Source organism: Pinus tabuliformis, chromosome 2_1, assembly GCF_031772625.1.
Source record: "Pinus tabuliformis cultivar Carrire ecotype Pingquan chromosome 2_1, CPIR1, whole genome shotgun sequence".
Lineage (NCBI taxonomy): Eukaryota > Viridiplantae > Streptophyta > Pinopsida > Pinales > Pinaceae > Pinus > Pinus tabuliformis.
In genome coordinates this window covers 404,846,593-404,862,458 of record NC_142299.1, presented here as the reverse complement: position 1 = coordinate 404,862,458, position 15,866 = coordinate 404,846,593, and the positions used below count along the sequence as shown (strand labels likewise).

General features: G+C 38.4%; 1 protein-coding gene across 1 annotated transcript; it reads right to left on the bottom strand.

Annotated features, from left to right (window-relative positions):
* Positions 1 to 14,511: 14,511 nt before the first annotated feature.
* Positions 14,512 to 15,150, bottom strand: LOC149200597 (uncharacterized). The gene has a single exon (XM_089400998.1). It carries the CDS (start codon positions 15,148 to 15,150, stop codon positions 14,512 to 14,514), a length of 639 nt encoding a protein of 212 aa, XP_089257124.1.
* Positions 15,151 to 15,866: the final 716 nt, after the last annotated feature.

Here is a 15,866-nt window from a genome sequence, read left to right as displayed (position 1 = left end):
GCGGAATAGGCTTTGCCCCATGTCCCTGTGTGTTAACAAGAAGTCCGATGTTGAGAAATTGCTAAAGGAGCAACACTATAATGACACCAGATGCTCTAGGTGGCGAAGAAATGAAATACTAATGAAATGACAATGGGATAGAGGGATTAGGGTTAACATCGCTAGATTTTGTCCCTTGATTTTCCCCATTGCATCTCAGTTGTTCAATTTTTTCCAGACTAGTCACACCACGTGAAGGAAGGGTACGTGTCAAGGGAGAACTGGACAATGAAGTTTCTAATGCAAAGAAGTCACACTTGGCATTAAACATTAGAGATCGTATACCCAAGTGTGAAGGAAGTTTAATATGTGCCTGTGTGGAGTAATGTGCATAGATATTCCCATTGGTAAAAACAACCACTCTTCACTATATTCATTACAAATCTACAGGACACATGTATAGGCAGTTGTAACAATAGTGACAAAATCTCTATGCTAAGCAACATTAAATATAACACTTAACGACCTAGTGGGGCATACCAATATTAGATTTATATGAATAGTTTAAAGTTATAATGGTACAGATAGGTATAACCAATATAGGTAGAGATATTTAATATTAAATTGTGGGTTAAGGATAACAACTTTGAAATAGAATTCTCCTTCAAGTTATAAGCAGTTGAGTAATATAAAACAAATCAAAGGTTGTGAGTTAAGCTAATGGAAAGGGGATGAAATCTGAGCAACTTAATAAGTACCCTATCCACAAGAGTTTTTCAAATAAAAGAAAACAAACAAATAATCAAAAGAGTATTATTGATGTATAATTTTTTATTTTTTATTTTTGTGTTTGTGGGCTTGTGACATTAACCATGCTCCAACATCCCATTGTGACAAATATTATCTCAGTATGAAAATCAATGATGGTAAAGCATGGAAAACCATGTGTATTTTAAGGTTTATAATATTTATCTTATACTTTTTATACCTTGGGTTTATAGTATTTATCGCTTCGGTTTAATATTAATCCCTTAGGTTTCTAATATCAATCCCTTGGGTTTATTAATATAAGGCTTCATATACCCAGATGTGGGTGACACACTATGATATTAATGAACACATTGAAGATTGGCGGCGAGGGGATGGACCACTTGGCTGAGGGTGCCCCTCCCCATACCACCCTGAGATGCCCTTATGACACACTGCAGGCTACATTCAATGTAGGTTTGAAGTAGAAAAAAGCCATTAACTCTCTGGATATGGAGGTACCTCAGTTCATTATTTCTCCGTCTCCCCTGCTCCACTGCAACTGCTCGCCTCAAGCCTATGAACCCAGCTCTCGCACTGTAATTGGGCATTGCTGCTGGTTAGTCTGCTGCGTTGAATTTGGAAATGGATTTCACCATTCCCATTCTGGTTTCTGCTATCTAACCTCTTCTCAAACTAACCCTCCTCCCCCTCACTATTCCTCTGTTAGAGCTCCCTCTATCATCATTCCATCTGTTACTGCTCCCTCTGAGCACTTAGCCAGAGATGCCAGCATGGTGAGACATCGAATCAGAAGTTGAAAGGGAAAAACTCGGGGAGGTAACTCTCGACCTCAGACTGAGCAGCACCCTGAGCCCGCTGCCTCCTCTCCTTCCCCTGAACTGCATTATCCACAAAGACATGGGGCGGGTAGATATCCTAGTACTAGAAGTGGGCGGGGTCATGCTCGGTCTTCAGATGCAATTCATGGTGATTTTGCAGTTCACTCTGCTAACTTTCCTTTGCCCCTTCATCCCGCTATCCACTCAACCCAATTCAGGTTCTGTAGCACCCCGAACAGGCCTGTTATTACAGCCACTATTTCCATCCTCTTCACTGAAGGTAATGATCAGATTACCTCTCAGGTGGACAATTCTGACTTGTGGCAAGAGGACACCCCTAGACATAGCAATTGCAAAGACATAGGAAAGAACGTGATGGATGAAGGCTTCTTCACTCAACATGGCAAGAACCTTGGTAGCAATCAGCATGGTGAAGGGGGTAGCTCTGTAGACACGAGCCCCTCAGGTGGAACTGGCCACGATGGGTCAGCTTTGCATGCAGCACCTGGCAGGCTTAGCAACAACCATTCGATGGATGATCCACATGGTGGTGGTGGGGAGCCTCACTGCAGCGTGTCAAGGGACGAGGCGGATGATTGGGCATGACCAATTGTTGAGGAACCCATCCCGGGTGATTTCACTTAGGTCGATGTGGATTCTAGGGTTCTCGACGTGGCGGACAGGGGTATGGACGTGGATGCTAGGGGTTCAAACGTGGCTGCCAGGTGTAAGGATGTGGCTTCCAGGTGCCTTTTTTCCGGTCTTTTTGTTTTTGTTAGCTTTTGTTGGAATCTGCTTTCCAATCTAGACATTATGTCATGGCAATACCTCACTGTTTCTTTTGTGGATTCTGGTCTTGAGAACTGATACCATTTTGGTTTTTGCTTTCTGTGGACCGGTTTCCCCAATGCTAGGGTAGTCCATAGTTTTTTGAAACACTATGTTAAACTTGGTTGAGGTTTTGTCCTCTTTGTAATTTTTTGCACATATTAATAGATTATCTCAACTTAGAAAAAATATATATATATAAGGCTTCATATTCTTAAGGTATAATATTATTGATGGGATTTATAAAATTAATCTTTGGGTTTAATATAAATCTATTGGGTTTATAATCATGCTCAACCATGGTCGAACGTCACATTGTGAAAAATAATTTCTAAATATGAAAATCAACCAATGTCGCATTGTGACAAGGATTGTCTCAATATGAAAATAAACCATTGTCAACCATGTTCCAATGTCCCATTGGGAAAAAGATTTTCTCAATATGAAAATTAACCATGGTCTACCATGGTCACATTGTGACAAATATTGTCTCTTGGTCCAATGTCATAGTGTGACAACCATGGTCATCCATGGTCAACCATACCCCAACGTCGCATTGTGACAAAAATTGTATCATTATGAAAATCAACCATGGTCAACCATGGGAAACCATTTTCAAGCATCACATTGTGATAAACGTTGTCTCAATATGAAAATAAATCATGGTCCAAAATGTAGAATAGCCTTGGACCAATTTGTTGACATGGTTATCGATGTGTTGATTTATAAATGTGTTGATTAAATGGATATGTTTCATTGTTCAATGCAGAATAACCTTGGACCAATTCACGTCCCTATCCATTTTCATCGAGGTCTATTGATTAGTAGTTTTCCAATGGTTCTTAGACCACACAATGAAGGATAAGACTACTTGGGCGATGGATCGTGATTGGCACATTGATGCGATGATATTCCATGCTCCAAATGAAAAGAAATTGACAATTTATATTTTTTCTTAGTTGTATTAGATTTGATGAATCAATATTTGACATTAATGGTTCTTGGTTACATGAAGACTTGGGAGAAATGGTGGGGACTAATACCATAGAAATCCGTTGAGGATCCTCTCTTTTGGAGAAGATTTGACCAATGAATGTACACCCAATTTTTTTGATAAATTAGAAAGATAGATTATAAAAGAGAAACCACCAAGAGAGGAAAAGGGGGAGAAAAAGAATTTATGCTTTTTCATTTATTTTCTGTGGAAATCATTTTGTTAGAGGTTATGGATCCATAAGGAGGGGATCTTTGCAATTTGACTCTTTGAGAAATTGCACTATTTTATTGTATAGCAAGTCTAATTGTAGGAATATATAGAGTTCTGACTCTAAGAAGAAGCTAATCTTCATTTTTTTAAAGTAAATTTCATCATGGAGTCAAATGTTGTTCATGCACTGCATATTTTGTAATAAGATTCTGGTTTCATTTTAATAATTATCATTCTAGTGCACTTTTGTTCTGATTGTGAATTAATCTTCTCGTACCAAAATTTCCGTTACTGAGTGTATTTCCTTATGGTATTACACATTTTTTTCTATGATTTTCAATATATTGCTAAAGCGATATTTGTAGGTGAGAACAGATTTGAGATCAAGTTGAATACATTTAAGATTTGAGTGTATTGAAAAATAACTATTTATTGTTCAATATCATTCCTATTTTTGTTTTTTCCTTCGTAAATTAAAACAAAATTTTTCTTTTGAGTAATGAATGCAACCCTTTGTTGGATTCAGATATTTATTTCCAATTTGCCTCAGAAATTTTTATTACAGTAATTTTGATATGCATAGAACACTTCAATAAATTTCAAAATGAAAACTATTTTGCATGTTGCAATTTAATCTTATTTTATGAATTCAATATAAAAACAATCCTTTCCCTTGGTTAGTTCATTTTCTCTTAGATTGGGAGAAGGTTTCCTTATTCCAACTCGAGATAGGGTTATTTTCCTTGGTTGCATCTTAGTATAGACTACATTTTAATTCTCTTAGCTTTTCATAAGTCCTCTCTTAAAGGGGAAAAACCATTGAGGTGTGGTTTGATCAAACCCTAAAATTGGTTAAACATTTGCATTGATCTAATCATTAGATTTATTTCATTAAAAATATCAATATAAAGGAGTTGTAAGTTTATTGTATATTTTGTATAAGTTGTTTCTTTGATTTAAGATTGTTTAACATAGATCTTTTGATAGTTTTATATTTCTTTACTTTGTAACATTTAACTATAGAATTAACTTTAACATTTTAGTTAGATTTAATTATTTCTTTTATTTTGATAAACAAAATTATAGAGCTAACTTAACACAATTAGGAATGATTTTATATTAATCTAGAGGTTAAAATTAACTAGATTAGATAGTAGATAGACTATACTAACTAGATTTAACTTTAGTAGAATAATAATATCACCTTAGGACTAACCTTTTTCCATTATAATAATAAAGTAGATAATCTAGAAGTAATAACATAATTATAGATTAGATTATGAACCTTATATCATAGCTTATATATAGGTAATATTAATCTAAGCCTAGGATATACTAACATTAGAATATTTATAGTAATATAGACTAATATCTAATACATAGGTTAGTATTAATACATATAGGCTAGACTAACACTTAGATCGACATAGGTTAACCCTTGGTGTGGCTTATTTGAACCATTAATTCAGCTTAAGGATTTAATTATTTGTAAGAGTTATGCAAGAAGGTAGATCCGATATTTCTCCTCCGATTGGTAGGAAATAGAAACGCCAAAAGTTAGCAGGAAGGGAAGGAGGGTAACTGGACCCATAACCAATTAGAACCACCAGCTTCAATGGAAAAGGGTCTAATTCGGACCTAACTGGGTGGTCTCCCCAGATGTTGCTGGAGGAAATATTTTCCCATATACAAGTTTATAATATCTATCCCTTTAGTTTAATATTATTCCCTTAGGTTTATTATTCTCTTGTGTTTATAATATCAATTCCTTGGGTTTATTAATCTAAGGGTTCATATTCCTAGGGTATAATATTATTGATAGGATTATAAATCTATTGGGTTTATAATCATGCTCAACCATGGTCCAACGTCACATTGTGAAAAATATTTTCTAAATATGAAAATCAGCCAATGTTGAAATGTGACAAGGATTGTCTCAATATGAAAATAAACCATGGTCAACCATGTTCCAATGTCGCATTATGCCAAAGATTGTCTCAATATGAAAATTAACCATGGTCTACCATGGTCACATTGCGACAAAGATTGTCTCATTATGAAAATCAACCATGGTCAACCATGGGAAACCATTGTCGAGCGTTGCATTGTGACAAATGTTGTCTCAATATGAAAACAATCATGGTCCGAAATGTATAATAGCCTTGGACCAATTCGTTGACATGGTTATCGATGTGTTGATTAAATGGATATGTTTCATTGTTTAATGAAGAATAACCTTGGGCCAATTCGTGTTCATATCCATTTTCATAGAGGTCTATCGATTAATATCTTTCCAATGGTTCTCAGATCATACAATGAAGGATAAGACTACTTGGGTGATGGTTCATGATTGGCGCATTGATGCGATGATATACCATGCTCTAGTTCAAAAGAAATTGACAATTTATACTTTTTCTTAGTTGTCTTGGATTTTACAAATCAATATTTGACATTAATGGTTCTTGGTTATAGGAAAACTTGGGAGAAATGGTGGGGACTAATACCATAGAAATCCATCAGGGATCCTCTTTTTTGGATAAGATTTGACCAATGAATGTACACCCAATTTTTTTTGAGAAATTACAAAGATAGATTATAAAAGAGAAACTTACAAGAGAGAAAAAGGGGGAGAAAAAGAATTTTCACTTTTTCATTTCTTTTCTATGGAAATCATTTTGCTAGAGGTTATGGATCCACAAGGAGGGGATCTCTGCAATTTGACTCTTTGAGCAATTGCACTATTTTATTGTATAGCGAGTCTAATTGTAGGAAAATATAGAGTTTTGACTCGAAGAAGAAGCCACTCTTCACATTTTTAAAGTAAATTTCATCATGGAGTCAAATGTTGTTCATGAACTGCATATTTTGTAATAAAATTATGGTTTTGTTTTAATAACTCTCATTCTAGTGCACTTTTATTCTGATTGTGAATTAATCTGCTCATACCAAAATTTCCGTTATTGATTTCAATTATGTTTCTTAGTAGTGTATTGCCTTATGGTATTACACATTTTTTCTATGGTTTTCAATATATTTCTAAAGCTTTGTTAAAGCTATATTTGCAGGTGAGAACAAATTTGAGATCAAGTTGAATACATTTAAGATTTGAGTGTATTGAAAAATAACTATTTATTGTTCAATAACATTCCTATTTTGGTTTTTTCCTTTGTTAATTAAAACACAATTTTTCTTTTAAGTAATGAATGCAACCCTTTGTTGGATTCAGATATGTATTTCCAATTTGCCTCAATAATTTTTTCTTACAGTAATTTCAATATGCATAGAACACTTCAATAAATTACAAAACGAAAACTATTTTGCATGTTGCAATTTAATCTTATTTTATGAATTCAACCATAAAAACAATCCTTTCCCTCGGTTAGTTCATTTTCTCTTGGATTGGGAGAATTTTTCCCTATTCCAACTCGAGATAGGGTTATTTTCCTTGGTTGCATCTTAGTATAGACTGCATTTTAATTCTCTTAGCTTTGCATAAGTCCTCTCTTAAAGGGGAAAAACCATTGAGGTGTGGTTTGATCAAACCCTAAAATTGTTCAAACATTTGCATTGATCTAATCATTAGAATTATTTCATTAAAAATATCAATATAAGGAGTTGTAAGTTTATTGTATATTTTGTATATATAAATCTGTTTCTTTGATTTAAGATTGTTTAACATAGATCTTTTGATAGTTTTATATTTCTTTACTTTGTAACATTTAGCTATAGAATTAACTTTAACATTTTAGTTAGAGTTAATTATTTCTTTTGTTTTGATAAACAAAATTATAGAGCTAACTTAACACAATTAGGAATGATTTTATATTAATCTAGAGGTTAAAATTAATTAGATTAGATAGTAGATATACTATAATAACTAGATTTAACTTTAGTAGAATAATAATATCACCTTAGGACTAACCTTTTTCTATTATAATAATAAAGTAGATAATATATAAGTACTAACATAATTATAGATTAGATTATGAACTTTATATCATAGCATACATTTAGGTAATATTAATCGAAGCCTAGGATATACTAACATTAGAATATTTATAGTAATATAGACTAATATCTAATACAAATTTAATACATAGGTTAGTATTAATACATATATGCTAGACTAACACTTAGATCGACATAGGTTAACCCTTGGTGTGGATTATTTGACCCATTAATTTAGCTTAAGGATTTAATTATTTGTAAGAGTTATGCAAGAAGGTAGATCTGATATTTCTCCTCCGATTGGTAAGAAGTAGAAACACCAAAAGTTAGTAGGAAGGGAAAGAGGGTAACTGGACCCATAACCAATTAGAACCACCAGCTTCAACAGACAAGGGTCTAATTCAGACCCAACTGGGTGGTCTCCCCAGATGTTGATGGAGGAAATTTTTTCCCATATACAAGTTTATAATATCTATCCCTTAGGTTTAATATTATTCCCTTGGGTTTATTATTCTCTTTTGTTTATAATATCAATCCATTGGGTTTATTAATCTAAGGGTTCATATTCCTAGGGTAGAATATTATTGATAGGATTTATAATATCAATCTTTGGGTTTAATATAAATCCATTGGCTTTATCATCATGATAAACCATGGTCCAATGTTACACTATGATAAAGATTTTCTCAATATTAAAATCAACCCATGTCGCATTTTGACAAAGATTGTCTCAATATGAAAATCAACCATGTTCCAATGTCACATTGTGACAAAGATTGTCTCAATATGAAAATCAACCATGTTCCAACGTCACATTGTGACAAAGATTGTCTCTTGGTCCAATGTCACATTGTGATAACCATCGCCATCCATGGTCAACCATAGTACATTGTTGCATTGTGACAAAGATTGTCTCAATAGGAAAATCAACCATGATCAACCATGGGCAACCATTTTCCAATGTCGCATTGTGGTAAAGGTTGTCTCAATATGAAAATCAATCATGGTCAACCATAGTCCAACATTGCATTGTATAAAGATTGTGTCAATATGAAGATGAATTGTGGTCAACCATGGTCAATCATGTTTATTTTAGGCTTTATAATATTTATCTTAGGGTTTATATACCTTGTTCTTATAATATTTATCCCTTAGTTTTAATATTATTCCCTTGGGTTTATAATCCCCTAAATTTTTAGTATTAATCCCTTGGGTTTATAATATGAACCCAATACGTTTATTAATCTAAGGGTTCATACTCCTAGGGTTTAATATTACTCATAGGGTTTATAATATTAATTTTTGGCTTTAATATAAATCCTTTAGGTTTATAGTCATGGTAAAGCATGATCCAACATCACATTGTGGGAAATATTTTCTCAATATTAAAATCAACTATGGTCCAACATGGAATTGTTACAAAGATTGTCTCCATATGGAAATCGGTCATTGTCAACAATGTTTAGTTTAGGGTTTATAGTGTTTATATTAGTGTTTATATGCATAGGGTTTATAATATTAATCTCTTTGGTTTAATATTACTCCCTTGGGTTTTTAGTCTTAATCCCTTGGGTTTATAATATTAATCTATTGGGTTTATCAATTTAGGGGTTCATTTTCCTAGGGTCTAATATTATTCATAGAGTTTATAATATAAATCCAATGGTTTAATATAAATATAAGTCCCTTGGGTTTATAATCATGGTCAACCATGGTTCAATGCCACATTGTGACAAATATTTTCTCAATATGAAAATCAACTATGGTCCAACATCGCAATGTGAAAAATATTGTCTCAATATGAAAATAAATCATGCTCAAACATGATCAACCATGGTCTAACATTGCTTTTGACAATGATTGTCTCAATATAAATATGAATTATGGTCAACCATGTTTATTTAAAGGTTTATAATATTTATCTTAGGGTTTATATAGCTTGCATTTATAATATTAATCCCTTGGGTTTAATATTATTTCCTTGGTTTTATAATACCTTGGGATTTTAGAATTAATCACTTCGGTTTATTATTCCCTTGGGTTTGTAATACCTTAGGGTTTTAGAATTAATCCATTGGGTTTATTATTCTCTTGGGCTTATAATACCAATCCCTTGGGTTTATTAATCTAAAGGTTCATATTCCTAGGGTATAATATTATTCATAGGGCTTATAATATTAATCCTAGGGTTTAATATAAATCCATTAGGTTGAAAATCATTGTAAACTATGGTCAACTATGGTCAATAATGGGAATCCATTTGAAATCGTGATTACCCACATCTGAATCAAAGAAGTAGGTTTTGTCACCAAAGTCATGAAATTCAAGGTGTCAAATCTCGTTTATGATCTTTGGAGGAATAGAGTCAAACACGATTACCACCAAGTTCCATCTAAATATACTTTTGGGCTCAGAAATAGAGGTAATGATGGCACCTCCCCTACGATTTTCATTCTCTGTTGAGGTGGCATAGTCACTCGAGGGTATGCAAGACTCACACAAGGATGACTTCCCCAGGGCTAAACTGAAGACTTAAAAACAAATTCACAAAGAAAATAGTAAGGGGACTCCTAAACAAAAGTATGTCATCCCCAAAACCCACAAAACCCCATGATATATATTATATATTAATTTTTGTTGTAACTATGGAATATTTAGTAAAATTGAGTGATTATTATATACATCACGTCAAAGAAGTTGGTATATATATCTATATATATATATATATACATATATATTCTCGGCGTTTTAAAAATATTTTAGCTATATAGTGATATGTAAAAAAAAAAAATTCCCGTAGAAAAAGTCGTAACTTCTATTAGAAAAAAGAAATTACATTTTGTAGATGCCAAGGCATATGCATGATGAGGCTGATCGCCTCCACCAGATAGTAGCAAAAAATGTTGTCTACAACCCTGTACAGATGATGTTGACAGTTTCCTCCACGCAGGGAGTTCAGTTTTGTGTCATTTCCCAAAATTTAAACTGAAGTAACAAAAAGTGCTCCACGCAGGGAGGCATGTTGTTTGAAAAACACAAAAAGTAAACATCTGCAGTTCATCCAAATAAAGAGATATGTCTGATGGTTCTGTAATGAGATCAAAATGTTTCCACTAGTTAACAACAGCTGTTGTCTTCTAGCATTGTCTGTGTACCAAAAAAGCATCATGAAAATACAATCTGTAATAGTTTTGTAACATAGAAAAGAAAAAAACATCCTCGTGACTATGTCCTCCGGACAGAGCGCGGGTCGACAAAAGGTCTATGATAGCTTTGATGGAAAAGTCCATCCAACTCTTCCTGTATCAGCCAGTCTTCTTCTTGCCTTTGCGTTTCTTGTTTTGATAAGAGGTCCGCCCTTGAGTTGTGCTCCCTGTAAATATGTTGACAAGCAAAATGTTCAAATAAGTCTATGAGCCTGTGAGTCTCATCCATAATGTGACTCAATGAAAAAGCAGAGCATTGTGAAGTTCTATTTATCCAGTTGCAGACAAGTTTTGAATCTCCAAATAGTTGTAGCTTTGTGCAACCTTTCTCAAGAGAAAAATGTATAAGATGTTTGGCAGTGGCCAATTCGGCATAATTATTTGTGCCCCTTCCCAGGTGCATCTGAATATGGAAGCAGTGGCCCTCCCTGAGGTAGAGGAGGGCTCCCCCTCCGCAGCCTTTAGCTTGGGCCGAGCCGTCAAAGTAGGCCCATGGGGAGGATTCATCAATGTGCTCAGGGATAATGGTTCTATGGGATGGCTGAGAGAGGTCTTCCGGGAGTAATTCATAATCAGCAAGGACTTGGGATCTGGTGCTAGGCCAGATGGGGTCTCTATGGTCAAAAATGGCTCGGATCTTGGCCGTCTAGATGGCCTAGCACATGAGGAGAGGTAGGTTCCTTTCTCTACCTTTGTGTTTTGCTAACCAAGATAGCCAGGCTTCTGATGTGTTCTGACCTTGCCATTTGTTGAAAGATGGAGAGGATGATGTTATGAGGGACCATTGAGCAGAGACAATTGGGCAGGATAGGAAAAGATGATCCGTATCTTCCTCGTTACACCTGCAAAGATGACACCAGAAGGGTCCATGGAATGATCGTCTCATTAAGTTAGCACTAGTGGGAATTTTATTGAACAGTATGGTCCACATGAGCATTCACGTTCTGGGGGCCGCTTTGAGTTTCCATAGCACTTTCCACCAAGGCTGGACATTTTCAAGCTGTACAGATTGTATGAGCTTTACATAGCCTTCCTTGGGGGTATATGTTCCATTTTTTTCGAGTGCCCATACAATCTCATCTTCTCCTTCTGTTATCCTTATGTGAGCTAGTGTGAGGGCTTCAATGTACATCTCCTAGTGAAGGGGAGATAAGGGGCATCCCTGCTTGAGACCTCTTTCTGCAGTAAAGAAGGGTGTGGGAGAACCATTTAGGAGGATGCTATACGGCACTTCAGTAATACAGCTCATTATCCTTTTGATGTACAAGTAGGGAAACCCCAGGTGTGTAAGAAGCATTTGAATATAGAGCAGGCTTGCCCTATCGAAGGCTTTGGAAAGATCCACCTTTAATATCATTCCCTTTAGTATCCTGTTGTGCATTGAGTGGAGGAGCTCTTGTGCGGTGCCAATAGCTTCATGGATCTGGCGATGCTGAAGGAATGCAAACTGTTCAGGGGAAATATGAGCCGAGAGGATGGGCTTTAGCCTATTTACGAGGATTTTGGCCATGATCTTATAAAGGCAGTTACAGAGTGAGATAGGCCTGAAGTCATTGTAAGAGACTGGCTTGTCAGACTTGGGGATGAGGGCTATGAAAGTGGCTTTGATGGCTGAGGGGATCTTTCCTGAGCGGCTGCAATGGTTGATAACCCTGAGGAGGTCCTGACCCAGAAGATCAAAGAAAGTGAGGTAGAATTCGATGGTCCAACCATCAGGTCCCGGGCTCTTCTCTTTTTGGAAACCTCGCATGGTGGCTTCTAGCTCCCCTAATGTGACCTCCTTGATGAGATCTTTAGCATCCTCATCATCCACAAACCTGGGAAAGAGCTCGGCAACTCGCATAATCTCTAGCAGGTTGGCTTCTCTCGGGGCCTCATAGATGTTCCTGAAGTGTGATGTGGCCATTGAGGCTAGTTCTCTGGAGTTGTTCACTAGGTGTCCCCGATCATTTTGTAGCTCCCATATAGTATTGATCATTTTCCTACCATTTGCAAAGTGGTGGAAGAATTTTGTGTTTTCATCTCCTTCTCTAATCCAGATTGCTTTGCTTCTTAATCTCCAGCTTGCCTCTCTGTCTCTGAGGATTTGGGATCTCTGATTGATCAGGGATCCATACATGTCTTTCTATTCCTGAGAGTTGAAAGTGCCATCCGACAGCGAATCAAGATCTGCAATTTCTTCTTCTGCTTGGGAGATAATTAAGTCTTCCTATTCCCTCTTTTTGTGAGCCCAGTCTTTGGATAGTCCCTTTAGTTCAGAGAGGTTTTTTATAAAGCAAATGATGGATCCTCCTCCTCAGGGATAGGGTGAGTTTTCCAGAAGTCGGATATTAGCTTGATGTAGGAGGGGTCCCGGAGCCAAGTGGAGTTGAACTTGAAGGGAGCTTTTTGCTTTAGGTGTTTTTCCCCAATTTCAAGAAAGATAGGCCTGTGATCCAACAAGCCTCCGCTGCTAACCCATTGTCTATATCTTGGGTGGCTGTTGTGAAAGGCTTCCTTGATGATAAAATGATCCAGTCTTCTGGCCAAGCTTTGGTCTCCTGTCCGATTGTTCCTCCAGGTGTGTTGAATCTTGGCCGAGGGAATGTTGATCCATTGGTGGATCTCGTGCAGGTGCTCAAATAAATCAGAGAGCGGGTCAATCTGAGCCATATGACCCCAGGATTCTGAGAAGCCCGTAGAGAAATTTAAGTCTCCCCCAAGAATTAAATTCCCATTTTGGGGAAGTTGGGAGCTGAGGAGCTTTCGCCAAAAAATTTCCCGACTGTGACATGGTCCATAAACATTAAAGATTCTTAGCTCTTCCTCCAGCTCCTTGGAGTATATGTCCGCCACCAGAAAGCCCTCACCACCCCAAACGTTCATCAGATTTATCGAACGGTTCCTGAAACCAATTGAAATGCCCCCAGAGTGGCCCGAGACATCGATGGCATGGAAAGACCAGTCATGCAGCCAAGAGCTTAGGATGGAAGTGGTTGATTCCACATTACAAAGGGTTTCTTGCAGGAAGATAATATCAACCGACTCAGAAAGGAGGAGTCGCTTCAGGGCCAGCTTTTTCTCGGGGTTGGCCATCCCTCTACAATTGAAGGATAAGAGCTTCATGGAGGGGAGGGGGGAAGGGTGTCCTTTGCTCTAAGAACCCTTTCAATGGTGTGTTGTTTACCCTGGATCACTTCGTCCCCAGCTTGTTCTTTAGCCTTGTGAATATTGGAGGGTCGACCTCTACCCTGTTTGGGCGAGAGGATGGTAGGGGCAGAATCCAAACCTATGGCGTCCGGCTCTTTCTGTTTAGCTGTAGAGCGGGTGGAGTACCTCGGAGTGGAATTTATCGAGGGAGAGGGTGAGGGGAGGGGACAGGATTGGATGGAGGAAAGGGGGCAGGAGGAGAGAAGAGTCGTAGGCTGAGGGAGAGGGTAGGTCACATAGTGGTGGAGAGATTTTGAGGGGGGAAGGGGCGGGCGGGAGCCCATCACCAAGTTAAGTGCTGAAGGGGATGAGGGGCCAGGGATCCAGACAGGAGGGGGCATATGGGAGGATAGAGGTAAACAAGAAGAAGCATGATGCAATGCAGAATTAACAGGGCGAAGAGGCATACCGATGAAAAAATGACGCCCTTTGCTGCCCTTGAGCGCGTCAGAGGCGAAGAAGGTGGCCTGATCGGGATTTTGCCCTGCTTTTTTCCCAAAGGTGCAAGCGGCACCTCCATAGTGTCTGAGGTCTTGATGTGCTCTGCCCTTGGTGCTGCCACAGCCTAAGGAGCTTGGGGTCCTGCTGAAGTGGGATGTTCCTGCAATATGGATTCCTGTTGGGCCTTATTGAGAAGGGGGCAATCCTTGTAGAGGTGACCCACTTGATGACATCTCCTACATCGATAAGGAATCCCTTCATAGTCGAGCTTTTGCTTCCTCGAGAAAGTTTTCCACTGTATAGTGATATGTTCCTGCAGACCTCCTCTCGTGTCAAGGTGGACTAGAATCCCTGCATATGCCATCATCCCCGTCGCAATGTAGGATTTGTCCGATTCCATGAAAGTTCCCAGCAAGTTTCCAATTCTCTGAAAGATGTCCTCGGACCAGTACTGAAGAGGCAAGCTCGGGAGTCTAACCCATACAGGCCCGACCCCAATTTGTTCTATTTCCGGATCGAAGAGGGGCGCCCATCTTTTGAGAAGTACTGGAGCCTTTTCAAAGTGCCAGAAGGATGACAATACCCAGCTCGTGTGGTCAGCCCTCGCGAACCTCAATGTGAACCAACCTCGCATGAACGTTTGGACCGAGGGGATTTTTGCCAGGTATTGTCCCCATATTTCTGTTGCCCAGGTCTTCAGTTTTTCCGCTGAGTAGTTCCTACCCCGGATACGACCCACAAGTACTCTGTCCACTAGGTCCATCGCATCTCCCCACTGAATCTCTTCTTCAAGCCCCAAAATGATGCCCTCTGGTCTAGATTTAAAGCAGCGTTGTTTCTTCTTCGGGTGGGAGGACATATGGCTAGGGTTAGCAGATGCCCTAGGTTCAACAGGAGCATCGACCGGAGGAGGGGGGAGAGAGAACGAGAGGGGGGGGGATAGCCTCCGGGAGGGGGGGATGGGGTTGTAGCTGCCCGATGTGGCAAGGGGCGCAGAGAGAGGGAGGGGAGCTGTGGGGGGGGCTTCAAGGGGAGCTTCAGATTGTAGAGGGGGGGATGAGAATCCTGTTGATTTCAGGGGCCAGCTTCAAAGGGGAAGGAGTGGAGGCACTCCGCTAGAAACCTTAGGGATGCTGATGAGGGAACAAAGAAAGGAGCCCAGGTGAAGGGATCGGCAGTCTGGAGAGCAGCAGGAAGGGTCGGATCCAACGACTGAGCAAGATATTCAAAACTAGCGGACAGGCTTTCACTGTACATACCTCCAGAAGCCGAGAACGTGGAGCACCAGATGGATCCGTCTGCCAGCGGAGAGTCCGAGTAGTCCACCTCATCAAGATCCATCGCCAGCTGCTTGGAAATGAATGTGTCCTCGGAACCAGGTAACCGTCGGGGACCGTCGCCGACAGTCAGGAGGCCGTTGAGCCGTTCAGGAGCGAGAATAGAGGGCCAGCAGATAACCGTCCGGGTGGAAAACGACGG

Excerpts from the sequence above, each read along its gene's own strand:
- LOC149200597 (XM_089400998.1), bottom strand. The coding sequence starts at position 15,150 with ATGGACCTAGTGGACAGAGTACTTGTGGGTCGTATCCGGGGTAGGAAC.